This window comes from Chiloscyllium plagiosum, unplaced genomic scaffold (assembly GCF_037043375.1).
Source record: "Chiloscyllium plagiosum isolate Xiang-an unplaced genomic scaffold, Cpla_swu_hap1 HiC_scaffold_16, whole genome shotgun sequence".
NCBI lineage: Eukaryota > Metazoa > Chordata > Chondrichthyes > Orectolobiformes > Hemiscylliidae > Chiloscyllium > Chiloscyllium plagiosum.
This window is the reverse complement of record NW_028270154.1, coordinates 19,439,123-19,452,199: the sequence shown is the minus strand read 5'-3', so window position 1 is coordinate 19,452,199 and position 13,077 is coordinate 19,439,123. Positions and strand designations below refer to the sequence as shown.

General features: G+C 41.0%; 1 protein-coding gene across 2 annotated transcripts in view; it reads left to right on the top strand.

Annotated features, from left to right (window-relative positions):
• LOC122556511 (protocadherin Fat 1-like) overlaps positions 1–13,077 on the top strand; it is a 161,416-nt gene that overhangs the window by 106,319 nt on the left and 42,020 nt on the right. For both annotated transcript variants that reach the window (XM_043703233.2, XM_087995195.1), the window contains exons 8-9: positions 5,375–5,650; positions 10,244–10,454. In XM_043703233.2, coding sequence (XP_043559168.2) covers positions 5,375–5,650; positions 10,244–10,454 — 487 coding nt within the window. The remainder of the gene's footprint in view (positions 1–5,374; positions 5,651–10,243; positions 10,455–13,077) is intronic.

Genomic DNA, 13,077 nt, shown 5'->3' with positions numbered 1-13,077 from the left:
GGTAAATAGATAAAATTGATTTTACTAAGCATTGTCATGACTAATTCCAAAATGTGTTATTAAAAGAGGGCTGATGTAGCAATAAATGCCGAAGGATGTAAATTCAGTGACTGTTTGGATGGATAGACATGGGTGGCACAGTGGTTAGCACTGCTGCCTCATAGTGCCAGAGACCCAGGTTCAATTCCCACCTCAGGCAACTGACTGTGTGGAGTTTGTACATTCTCCCCGTGTCTGTGTGGATTTCTCCAGGTGCTCCGGTTTCCTCCCACAGTCCAAAAATGTGCAGGTTAGGTGAATTGGCCATGCTAAAATTGCCCATAGTGTTAGGTGAAGGGGTAAATGTAGGGGAATGGGTCTGGGTGGGTTGCGCTTCAGCGGGTTGGTGTGGATTTGTTGGGCAGAAGGCCCTGTTTCCACACTGTAAGTAATCTAATCTAATCAGACCGTCAAAATATCACACCTATAGATGCGAAGAAAACTTCAAATAAAAGCTCTTGGGGCAGGTGGAGGGGAAGCAAATTAAAACAGCCTACATTATGATCTCTTGTACTACAGAGTTTGTCAGGGGTAGATGGCACCTTGCTCAACTGCAAGCCCCACTCTGCGGATTGAGTCCCAAACCCTGGACATGTTTTATGTTTTTCCCTATGTTAAAAAAGGACAGTGATTAAAAATGAGTTTCAACTCTGCTGGCGTCTACTAGTGGAACTGAACATTCTTATGTATGCCAGTTTAGAGAGTTACTCTGTGGGGAAAATTATCGGCAAGTTGCCCGTCTCTCACTCTTGAGTGTTGTGAATCAGACAAAATGAAACAATGTCTCACTCTCACTCTCTCTTTCTCTCCCTCTCAGCAGAATCAGTGATGTAGTGGTAATGTCACCAAACTAGTAATCCAGATTTCCAAGACTAAGGTTCTTAAATTCAAATCCTGCTGTGGCAGAAGTGACGTTTGATATTAAAAGTTAGCCTAATAGTCATCATGTAACTGCTAAGAATTGTTGTAAAGGCTCAATTAATTCACTAAGGTACTTTAGGGGAAGAAATCTGCCACCCATACCCGTTTTGACCGATATATGTTTCCTGACTTTTAATTGTTCCATGAGCAATAAATGCTACCCAGCCAGTGATGCCCACATCCCCTGAATAAATAAAGTAAGTCATCCTGAATGCTAGAATTAAATCACAGTTGGAAGGAATCAGGATTATGGAGTCCCAACCAATCTGCTAAACCAAGGATTGGGAAATGACTGTTTCCCTCTACTGCATTAAGCACGATATTCTACTCTCTAGTCTTTGTAAGCAATTCATAGACTGATCAGTATGCGTTTCTTTTTTAATTTTCATCTTTTTAGACTCACCTCTTATTTCTAATCAGTGTATATAGAGATTGTGTGACTAATTCTTCTTTTGTTCAATAATGATCTCAATCAAGATAATCTAGCTAAATTGACTTTAAAATCAAAAGTTTATTTGGATCTGGGGAGTAAGGAGAAAAGGGAAATGATCCTTTCTAAATTAATATTGTTGTAGCCAACCAAGTGGGTGAATGAATAAAATAAGGAAGCCAGTTCCATTTCATGTCGTCTGGGAGCTAATGATTTGGGGTATCCCATATGGATTAGTAATGGATTGGAGGACTTTGCCCAGGATCTGGTCACGGCAAATTGGGAGCTCTAGTTATTGATGAAAAAAAAGAACTGCATTGGGTAAATTGCCACTTTGAAATGTGTTTTAAATGACCAAACTGTGAACAACTCTCTCAAGTTTTCATTACCACAGTATAGAAATATGCATTCAAAGCCAGTGCATTCCTAGCAGAATTAGGGGAAGTTATTTGTGAGGATATAAATGTTTTGTCTCTCAGACAGTTAAAAGATTTATCAAGGCAGTTCGGTTTAGAAATTTGCCCAAAATCCAGAAAACCTGAAATTTTTTTATACAGATATTTTTATTGAAAATTTAACATGTTTTTACAAGTTTACAAATAAAAAACCCATGTATGAACATTGATAGACAATTAAATCTTAAATAAATAATAGCCAAAATCTATCAAACAAAAGAAGAGATACTGAGAAAAAAAAGACAAAATTCAACTAACTACTAATCTAACCTACAACTAACCAGAGTGTATGATTAAATCTCTTACATTATTCATGAGAGAAAAAACGACGGATAACACAGAAATTGAGTAGTAAAGTACATGCCCGGATACAGTTGAAAGCTGAAGACAATGACATGGTGTTAGTTGCAGTAAGGAAATTAAAAGTGAGAGAGAGAGGAAGAGTTGGGAAAGAAAGTCAAGATCAAGGAGACATAAAAAATTGTAGGAAAATGAGTTTGAACAAGGGCTCCTCAAGGTGAAGAGCAGGAAACATACTGTGTGTCCCATGCAGCCACAAGAGTGCAGCTGACCAGGCTGTGGCTCTGCCTTCAGCTGCAAATCCTTGTGAAGGCAGTCTTGAGAGTGAAATCCCTGAGAGTTACCAGAATTTTGTATCTAAGGGAATTTATAAAACGTTATAGAAATAAGTGAAGGATATCAATTCCCATAAGGTCCATCACTAAAATTATACCAAGTTCAATTAAGGCAGAAATTCATATTTCATTGAACCCCTACTGTGTGGAAGTGGGCCATTCTGCCTATCGAATCCACACCCACCCTCTGAAGAGCATCCCAACCATTCCCACCCCCTCGACCCAATCCCTTTAATTCCCATTGCCGATCCACCTAACCTGCACATCTTTGGACAGTAGGAAGAAATTGGAGCACCCAGAGGAAACCCACACAGACACGGGGAGAATGTGCAAACTCCATACACACACAGTTACCCGAGGGTTGAATTGAACCTAGGTCACTGGCGCTGTCAGGCAGCATGCTAACCACTGAGTAAATTGTCATTTACAGGAACACATTTAATATAAAGATATAGATTGCATTGCTCCAATTAGTCAGTGATAGCTATTGATGTCATATTCTAGTCTGACTTGAGTGTGGTTTGGGATTTGGCAAATCTGGATGACTCACTACCTCATGAGGTATCCATTGATTCTCATGATATTGAGGGATCTCATCAAAAGAAAAATCACGTATTTTAAAAACTGGGTAAGGGACAATCCCCAATGAGCAGATGTACTCTTGAGATGCTGGACCTTTCACACTCTAGAAGGATTCTTGCTCTGTTCTCATTATGTCTGAGAAATCGTATTAATAGGCGTTTGGGACCAAACGTATACCTTAATGAGCAGTGTGTGTTGGTGGGGGCATCCAGATTGGGATTCCTCCAAATAGTTAGAATGTAGTTATCTCTGCTGGAAACTAAATATTTGTCCACAAACAGCAGAGGTTAGGTTGGACAATAATGGCCATCTTCCATCCCACTGATTCTCACAGTCCATGTTGTAACAGAGATAATAAAACTTCAGTCATATGTTGCTTTTAGCACTTGATGGATTGTGGTGATAAGCCCTGCAAGACCCATGGGAAACCTCTAATTAATTATGTCATGGTGATTATAAGTTACCTTGGTAACAGGCAATGACCTGCTCTGATAGAACTCATCACACAACCCCTTTGTAAAGCAGACCCTGTCCGATGAGGAGGGGTTCAGGCAGATCAGAGGATCTCCTCATGGTCTGCTTCTGGGCCTGGCCAGGCTGGCAATAAACAGGTCCAGGCTGCGGGCCTTGGAGGGGGTCATTTCTGCCTACTGTCTGCCACTCTTCCGTGGTTATGTACGAGCCCAGGTGTCCTTGGAGAGGGAGCATGCTGTGTTCACCAGTGCTCTTGATGCCATTAGGGATAGGTAGGTGAGGCAGGGGATGGAGCGTTCTCTTTGCCCCTCCAATTCTATTTTGATTCAATGCCTAGCCTCCCCCTTCAGTTTCTCCACATACGTATTGCCCTGATCTCCTTTGCTTGTTCCTGGTTCACTGGTCTCGTGGGTATTTTCCTGGTGGAGGGCATATCAAATAAATTTGTTTTTTGCACATTGGTGTCTTTACTGAGTCATTGCACTTACACACACACAACACAGGTGCTGTGGGAAAATGTGTTCACTAATGAGAAAAAACATATGTAAAGCAGACCTGGGATAGGTCTGCTGGACTGTGTTCCAGACTGGGACAAGGCAGTGTACAGCAGGAGTAGTGGCTCGATTTTGGTGCGGAAAAGGAAATGATGTTTCTTTTGAACTACAACTGCATGTCAGCATGAATTCCTGGTTCAGAACAGGATGTAAGAAAACATACAGTTCTACATAGCATTATATAGAGTCAATCACACTGAGACAGGTCATTCAGTCCAATCAGTCCATACTGATGTTTACCTTCCCTTTAACACTCTTCCATCCCTGCTCATGTAACTCTCTCAGCAGAACGTCCAAAAAACCATCAGCAAAACATATTAAATCATCTCTCTAATATATTTATCTAGCTTCCTGTTAAAAAAAATATAGTATTTGCCACAAATACTCCCTGTGAAAGTGAGTTCCACATTCTCATCGCTGCCCCAATTCCTGATTTATTTTCCCGGAGGTGACAAAGGAAGAGAGCAGGTGGGAATCTCACCTGCTTGACTATGCACTGAGAATTCACCAGAGTGAAATGTCCCACTAGTGTGTAAAAGTAAGTATAGTAAGAGCAACTTATTTGAATGGACAATGCATAAAATGAACTCCCTTGATATAAATAATGAAGCACACTGTAGCTAAGACATCCCTTTGAATTTTAAATACCCCCCTTTACTGCCATTGCAACCTTGTAATGCAGCATTCTGAGCAGCCAGATTTCCTGCAGGTGTGTGCTGTACCCAAAGACAGACTCATTATGTGCTGATGCTTCATCCTGGACCTTTTTCTTGGCATTTCATTTTCCCACTGTTAGGGACAGTGTGCAGACGCAGGTCCCCAGTACTACCTTAGACAGAATGTGAACCAAAGTCAGGCTGTTCACAATCTGAACCACATGCCAGCCAATGGAGATAACCAACCCCCAAGTGTAACCAGCCCATAAGCAGCAGCCAAATGATAGGGCTGCCCTACAGAAAACCTTCAGTCCATATGACCCACCTATTCAGTGTCTCCTTTGTGCATTTCTGAATTGTGATGGTTATCATGTAACGTCTTAATTTGAATGCGTCTGCCATTACATCTCCTATCACTAATGGTCTCAAATCTCAGACGAGGTGGTAGAGTGAGGAGAAAGGAAGGAGAGAATAGCTTCCTGAATTATTCCCCATTTTTCTACTATATTTATGTCTTGGAATTACTACAACTCTCAAGGACAATCCTGCCTACTACTTCACTGTTATATTATGCACTTCTTAAGTTTCAATGCAGCCTTTTCTAATCACTTTTGCTTTTATTTATTAGGCGTACATCAGAGTCATTGACATGAATGAACATCGACCACAGTTTTTAGAGAATAAGTATGAGGTATGGATTCCTGAAGACACTCCTCGCTTGACAGAGATCCTGCAGATCAGTGCTCAAGACCCAGATGGAAGAAGCAAACTGATTTACACCATCCAGAGCAGCATTGATATTAACAGTCTACAACTGTTTCATCTGGACCCTACCAGCGGAGTGCTGATGACTACCAACGAGTTGGATTATGAATCAATACACCTGCACACACTCACCATTATGGTAGGTAAACAACACCACATACAGGTATTCAGTTCAATCTTTTGGAAGGTTTCTGAAGAAAGTTTTCTTATCCAGTCAGTTCTTCTTTTGAATGGATTTCACCACTGTTGGCAATTTCCTTGGGCCTTTCTTAACTCCACTGGTAGATATTTTGCTGGAACACCAAAGTTATGAAGGTGGAGAAGATCCAAGGAAATTCATGGCTGTCTGTCAGCATCAGGACCTCCAGTGCCAAGTAAACATGGTTAGACATGAATAAAGCTCCTTCAATCTAGCGTCTCCCAAGTGCCTTGACTTAACCCTATACACCTAGGATATTTTAATGTTTTCCACAACCAGCCAGCTGTAATCTTACTAAATGACATTGGCACTGAATTCCAATTTATTCCAACTAACCATTTCATTAGGGAATTTGATTGATATTGCCAAAACTCACTGTAAGACCAATTAGCCAACTGAGGCAGGATCAAAACGTATTCTAGTAAGATTTGAACATTGAAGCATTTTGGACAATGTACTATTGTACCTAAAACTGCCCTGGACTTTTGTACTGAAGCCATTTTATTAAGATTAAGATTAAGAGATTAGAGGCATTTGAAGTTAAATTTATTTGCCCCATAGAAGGAGCATTATTATGATAAGTTGGATGCTCTGGAGGCTGGGAATTAGACTGCTATTGAGCTGGAAATAATTTCCATTTTTCCTGGAAGCATATGGGAAAAGCATGAATTGTGCCAAACCTGTGCTATCCACCATATGGTTGCTGTCAATGTTCAAGATGATAAATTGCACTCATTTCCACAGTACTGATAACTTTGCCTTGATTTCCAAGGTCATGCAAGTAATATTTCAATAGTTTGCTCTGCCAAGCGTCCTGGTTGTATAACCTTCTGGTTGCACCATGCTCAGCTTTCAGGATGACAGATAATCACAGTGAGCACAGCGGGTCCGATGATGCGATGTGCTGGCATATTTGACTAAACTAAGATTTAGGCTTGAATGCAGGGGAGTGATGGAATGCTATTTCCTCTGAGACAGCTATTACAATATATGAGTGCAAAATCTGCTAATATCAGATCTGGTATTTCATTTCTGCCTTAAATCATATTATATTTGCCAGAACTAGGGTTTTATTGTAAAATGGGCACCTTTTTAATTGCAAGAGGTAATTACAAGATATATATTTTGACCTCCCAAAAACATTTGCTGAAATCTCTTACGGAAGGCTAGACAGGGGAGAAAATGTTGAAGGAGTATTCAAAATGGAGTTGCAAATGAAATGGTTGATTACATAATGTAGCAGAGAATAAATGCCACTTGCAAACAGTTTTAATCGTGCAACAATATCCAAGCAAATCCCACAAGTAATTCATGTCATTTATTGCTAGACTGGCAACGTAGTACATAATCACTAGGGAAGTGATGGCCTCCGAATCCAGAGACCCAGGTATAAAGTTTTGGGTATCTAGGTTCAATTCCCACCATGGCAGATAACTGTGGCTGTGTTTATCAGAGTGTGGGCTGCAGGGAAACATGCAGGAGGTAATGTCCCTATGCACTACTCTTCTTGTCCTTCGTGGTGGTGGAGGTCATGTGTTTGGAAGTTCCTGTTGGAGAACCCTCAGTAAGTTGATCCATTGCCTTTTTCAAATGGCACAGAGTGCTGCCAATGTCAATCCTAAAATCGTGGTATGATTTTGCTTGCTATACTTGTAATAGAAAATAAAACAATTGAAACATTCCAAATTGAGGCAAGTAGAATGACACCAGATCTATACACCGACATAATAACTGTTACCTACTCTGCTGAATCAGGAGCAAAAATATGGTTACACTGTAAAGTACATGAAGGGTTGATCTTAATGATTTTTTGTCTTTGCTGTTTGTGATTCCTACCAGTTAAAATAATTCTGGTTGTAAACAGTGACTGATAGGCATATTGGCAGGCTTCCAACCGAAGTTTGTGTCAACCTCATAAAATTGGCAGCATTTCATTTTTAGAAGAATGTGATTTGCAAATCAGACTCAATCATTGATATGTCTTCAACTGATTGATTGCACTATCTGAAAAGTCAGAATATTTAATAGGTAGTCACAGTGTTCGCTCAAATTTATCTTCCAGCTGCCTGGGTTTCTAAGGTCTGTGCGTAGCAACAACCTCTGGAACTGGAAGACAGTGGTGCATTTGGCACGTACAGAACTTTAGAATGGCTATGTGCACAGGCAGCCATGCAGCTTGGAGGGAATGTTAGTTAGATGCCATTTTCCAAAAGGATCTAGAGAATAAGGAGGATCCTTGACATATTTCTGCTCTTTATGTGGAACTGGGTTGAATCACAGCTGGAAGTATGGAATGCTGATTTCTACACAAACACATTGCTACAGTTTCTGGAAGCCTTAGATATGCAGCCGGTTTGGCAGCAGCTGTGGAGAGAAGAGTGAACGTTTCAGCTTGACGACATTTCATAGCTGTTTCTCTTCACAAATGCAGCCCAATCTGCAATGAGTTCTCAGTCTCAGTTAGATCATTGTGAGGGATTTAGAGCACATGGAGGTTATGTTTCCCACCAAGGACAAGAGTCCAAACCCTGGTGACTAGACGAAGGGGGTGTTCCTTCCCTGTACTCGCCAATCAGACGTCTACCAGATTTTCCTGGAGACAGCATTTTAATTGATGGCTTAAGGTACATCTGGCTTATTGGTTAGCAGTTCTGGCCCCTCAAATTGAAAAGCAACTAGGCAGAAGTGGGTACTGCAGATGCTGGAGATCAAAGTCAAGATTAGGGTGATGCTAGAAAAGCACAGCAAGTCAGGCAGCATCTGAGGAGCAGATGAAGGGCTTTTGCCTGAAATGTTGATTTTCCTGCTCCTCGGATTCTGCCTGACCTGATGTGCTTTTCCAGCACCACTCTGATCTTGACTTTGAACTCCAGCATCTGCAGTACCCACTTATGCCTAGTTTAAAAGGTACATGCCTCCAGTTGCCTGGCCTTTCCTGCCTGTGGCCCCCACTTTGGGGTATATGGCTGCAGTGGCATCCTCAACTTGCCACAGGGACACGTTATTAATCAAGTGACTTTGACTCATGGCAAGGGCTGTTCTTCTGCCAGCAAAACACCAACAAGCCAATAACATTCACCCTCACTGGACCCTGAACTGTGTCAGCTGGCTGGCTACTGATCCGATTTCCTGCTCAGTTTTGGAAAAGCTCCACAGCAGCGGGAATGTGTCAGTGAATCTTCCAGGTTGTCTACCTGCTATCTCTCCAGCAGCTATCTCTTTACAGCCTTCAAGCCTGTCATCCTGATGGTGGAGTAATGCAGCCTCAACATTTATAAGTGTTGGGAAGATTGCTTGGTGTTGGGATCCTTGCTTTTCTTGGTTTATATAAATGATTTGGAGATGGGCATTGAGGGCAGAATGTCTAAATTTGCAGATGATACTAAGCCAGCGAGAGTGAGTTGTGGGAATGACCTGACCATCTTCAGAGAGACATTGACAAATTGGCCAAAAGAGCAGATACCTGGCAGATGAATTTAAGTGCAGACATTACAAGTTCAATGTTACCACTTTGATAGGAGTACAGGAGCAGAGAATCTTGGGATCAAATATACAGTTCTCTGAAGGTGGCCAAGGAGGTTGGAATTATTGTTAAGAATGCTTATGGGATCCTTGGGTTTATAAATAGAGTTAAAGAGTATAAAAGCAAGGAAGTGATGGTACACCACTATAAATCATTGGTCAGATCACATTTGGAATACTGTATGCAGTTCTGGGCCAATTTATTGAAGGAAGGATGTTAAAACCCTCGAGAAATTGCAAAGGAGACTAACTAGATGTATACCAGGAATGAGGGATTTTTAGACACTAGGATAAATGAGAGGAAATGGTCTTATTCTCCTTTTGAGCAGCGAAGGTTAAGACGTGGCCTTATTGAAGTGTTCAAAGTTATGAGCAGTGTTGACAAGATTCCGTTTCCACCAGTTGGTATGTCAGTGACGAGTGGTCACAATTTCAAGATTACCAGCAAGAGAGTTAGGAGTGAGATGAGGAGAAATTTCTTTAATCAGAGAATTGCTAACATTTGGAATGCACTGCCTGGGAGAATTGTGGAAGTGACTTCCTATATGGAAGGGCTGGATGGTTTTAGAGGGCTAGGGAGCTTGGGCTGGAGAGCAGGCTGAACAAAGGGACAAAGAGCCTCTTTCTGTACTGTAAACTTTATGATTCTATGATTCCATGAACCTCTTAACAGGCCCTTTGGCTCATTGTGTCTGTGTGTCATCAAAAAAACTAACTAGTCTCATTTCCAGCCTTTGACCTGTAACCTTGTATGCTATGGATTTCAAGTAATCATCAAAATTCTTCCAAAACGTCGTGATGTCTCCTGCCTCTGCCACTCTTCCCACCCATGACCTCCAGACATTAAAATTCTTCCTTAAACCTGTTCTTTCAGCAGAAGAACAAGTTACTCTATTTCCTTTGCCTCATTTTCTTAATATGCTCCTTTTGTATTGGAAACGTAAATGAAATAAAAGATTTTCTACACGTAGGAGTCTGATGGAGCTATGAACTGATTTATTTTTCTGGCAGGTGCGGGATCAGGAAGTTCCTGTTAAACGGAATTTTGTCCGAGCTGTTATTAACGTGGAGGATTCAAATGACCATCCACCTAGATTTACCAGTCCGATTTACAGTGGCAACATAACAGAAACTGCACCACTTGGGACTGGCGTTCTGCAAGTTCTTGCTTTAGACAAGGACATTGGAATTAATGCAGAAATCATATACTCCATTCAATCAGGTAACAAGAACATGAAATACAGAATATTGTGTGGAAATGGTGATTGTGTGCATTTTTTGATATGATTGTGATATGGAAAAAGGTGAGAAAATGTATTTGATATATCTTAACTCATTCACACAGCACAACCATGAAGACCAAACCAAAATCAAAATACTGGAGGTGTTGGAGATGTAAACAGGAAGTGCTGGAAAATATCAGCAGCTCCTGTAGAGAGAGAGAGGAACACAGTTTCACGTCATGTTCTTCAGACCCGCAGGTCCATTAAATTCTGAAGTGTTAAACTGAGGCCCTGTCTGCTCTTTCAGTCGGATGCAAATGGTCAGCAACATTATTTCAAAGAAGAGTAGGGGAATTATCCCTTGTTTCTCAGCCCATACCTAATCAACCTCATAGAAACAGGTTGTTACCACAGCGCTGTATGATCTGTGAAACTCGGGTATCTTTTTTTTTATCCCATCCTTAATTGCTCTTGAACTGACTGCCTTATGAGGCCATTTCAGAGAACAGTTTAGAGTAAGATCACGTTGCTGGAGTCACGTGTAAAGCAGATAAGGTCAGGACACCTGATTTCCTTCTCTAAAGGACAGTTGAGTTTTTATAACAATTGACAATGACTACATGAAACATTAAGAAACACAGATTAGAAGAGCAGGAGAAGGCCATTCAGCCCTTTGATCCAGCTCTACCATTCAATATGACTATGGCTGCTCATCTAACTCATTATCCCGTTCCCACTTTCTCCCTATATCCTTTGATGTCTTTAGTTCTTAGAACTATATCTACATCTTTCTTGAAAGACGTCAATGTTTTGGCCTTTTAGCCTTCTTGCCTGCTGTTTGCCTTCTTCACCTCCTGCTGCACCTGCCTGCTTCTGTTCAGTGTATGGTGTATGAGGACACTCAGCTGCTCTCATTGCACTTCCCCCTTTCCCAATCTTTAGCCATTCAGGTAATAATCTGCCTGCATGTTTTTGCAATCAAAGTGGATAACTTCGCATTTATCCACATTATGCTGAATCCGCAATCAATATCCACACCCTTGCTTAACTTGCCTAAATCACACTAACGTTTCTCCATATCCTCCTCACAGCATATCGTCTCACCCAGCTTTGTGTCATCTGCCAACTTTTCCTTATCTAAATCATGAACGTATATTCTAAGTAACTGAGGTCCAAACATTGGTCCCTGCGGTACTCCACTAAGTAGTGCCAACCACTCAGAAAAATACTCTTTTTTCCTACTCTTTGTTTCCTGTCTGCCAACAATTTCTCAATCCATATCAGTATACGACCTCCTATCCCATGTGCTTTAATTTTGTATGCTAATCTCTTATGTAAGGACCTTATCAAAAGGGTTTTCAAAATCCAAGTAAACCACATCCATTGACTCCCCCTTATCCACTCTACAAGTTACATCCTCAAAATAGATTCTGCAGATTTGTCAAGCATGACTTCCCCTTCGTAATTCCACACTGCTCTGTCCGATTTTGTCTCTACCCTCCAAACACTCGGCTATTACATTGTTTATTGTGGACTCTAGCATTTTTCCCACTACTGATATCAAACTACTTTGCCTATAATTGGCTGTTTTCCCTCTGCCTCTGTTCTTAAATATTAATGTTACATTAGCTGCCTGTAATCCATGGGAACTGTTTCAGAGCCTATAGAATTTTAGAAGATGGCCATAGGAAGGATATTATTAAATTGGAGAGGATGCAGAAAAGATTTACAAGGATGTTGCCAGGACTAGAGGGCTTGAGTTTTATGGTGAGGCTGGATTGGCTGAGACTTTTTTCACTGGATCATAGGAGGTTGAGGAGTGACCTTATAGAGGTTTATAAAATCGTGAGGGACATAGACAAGGGGAATAGCAAAGGTCTTTTCCCAAGGGTAGAGGAGTTCAAAAATAGACAGCATATTTTTAAAATGACAGGAGAAAGATTTAAAAGGGCCCTGGGGGCAAAGTTTTCATGCGGAGATGGTTTGTATGTGGAATGAACTGCCAGAACTGATAGATGCAGGTACAGTTACATTTAAAAGACATTTGAACAGGGACATGAATAGGAACGATTTAGAGGGATATGGGCAAAGTGCAGGCAAGTGGGGCTAGTTTAGTTTAGGAAACTAGGTTGACATGGAAGAGTTGGACCAAACAGTCTGTTTCTGCACTATGTGACTCTATGACTAAGACACTAGCACATCAGCTAATTCTAGGGCCACTTCCTTATGTATTCTGGGATGGCCCTGGGGATTTATCTGCCTTTAATCCCATTAGATTCCTAACACCATTTCACTGATACTAGTTTCATTTTTCCTTCCAATTAAGCCTTATGTTTCCCTCATATTTTCATTATGTTATTTGTGTCTTCACTTGTGAAGATAGAACTAAAGAATGTATTTAATTGGTCTGCCATCTCTTTGTTCCCCATTATAAATTCAGTTTCTGACTGAAAGGGACCTGCACTTGTCTTTATTAATTTTTTTTCTCTTCACATACCTATAGAAGTTTTTACTCTCGATTTTTATGATCCCTGCATGCTTACTCTCATGCTCTACTGTCCCCCCTGCCACCCAATCAGTCTTGTTGCCTACCTTTGCTGAAATCTAAACTGCTGCCAGTCC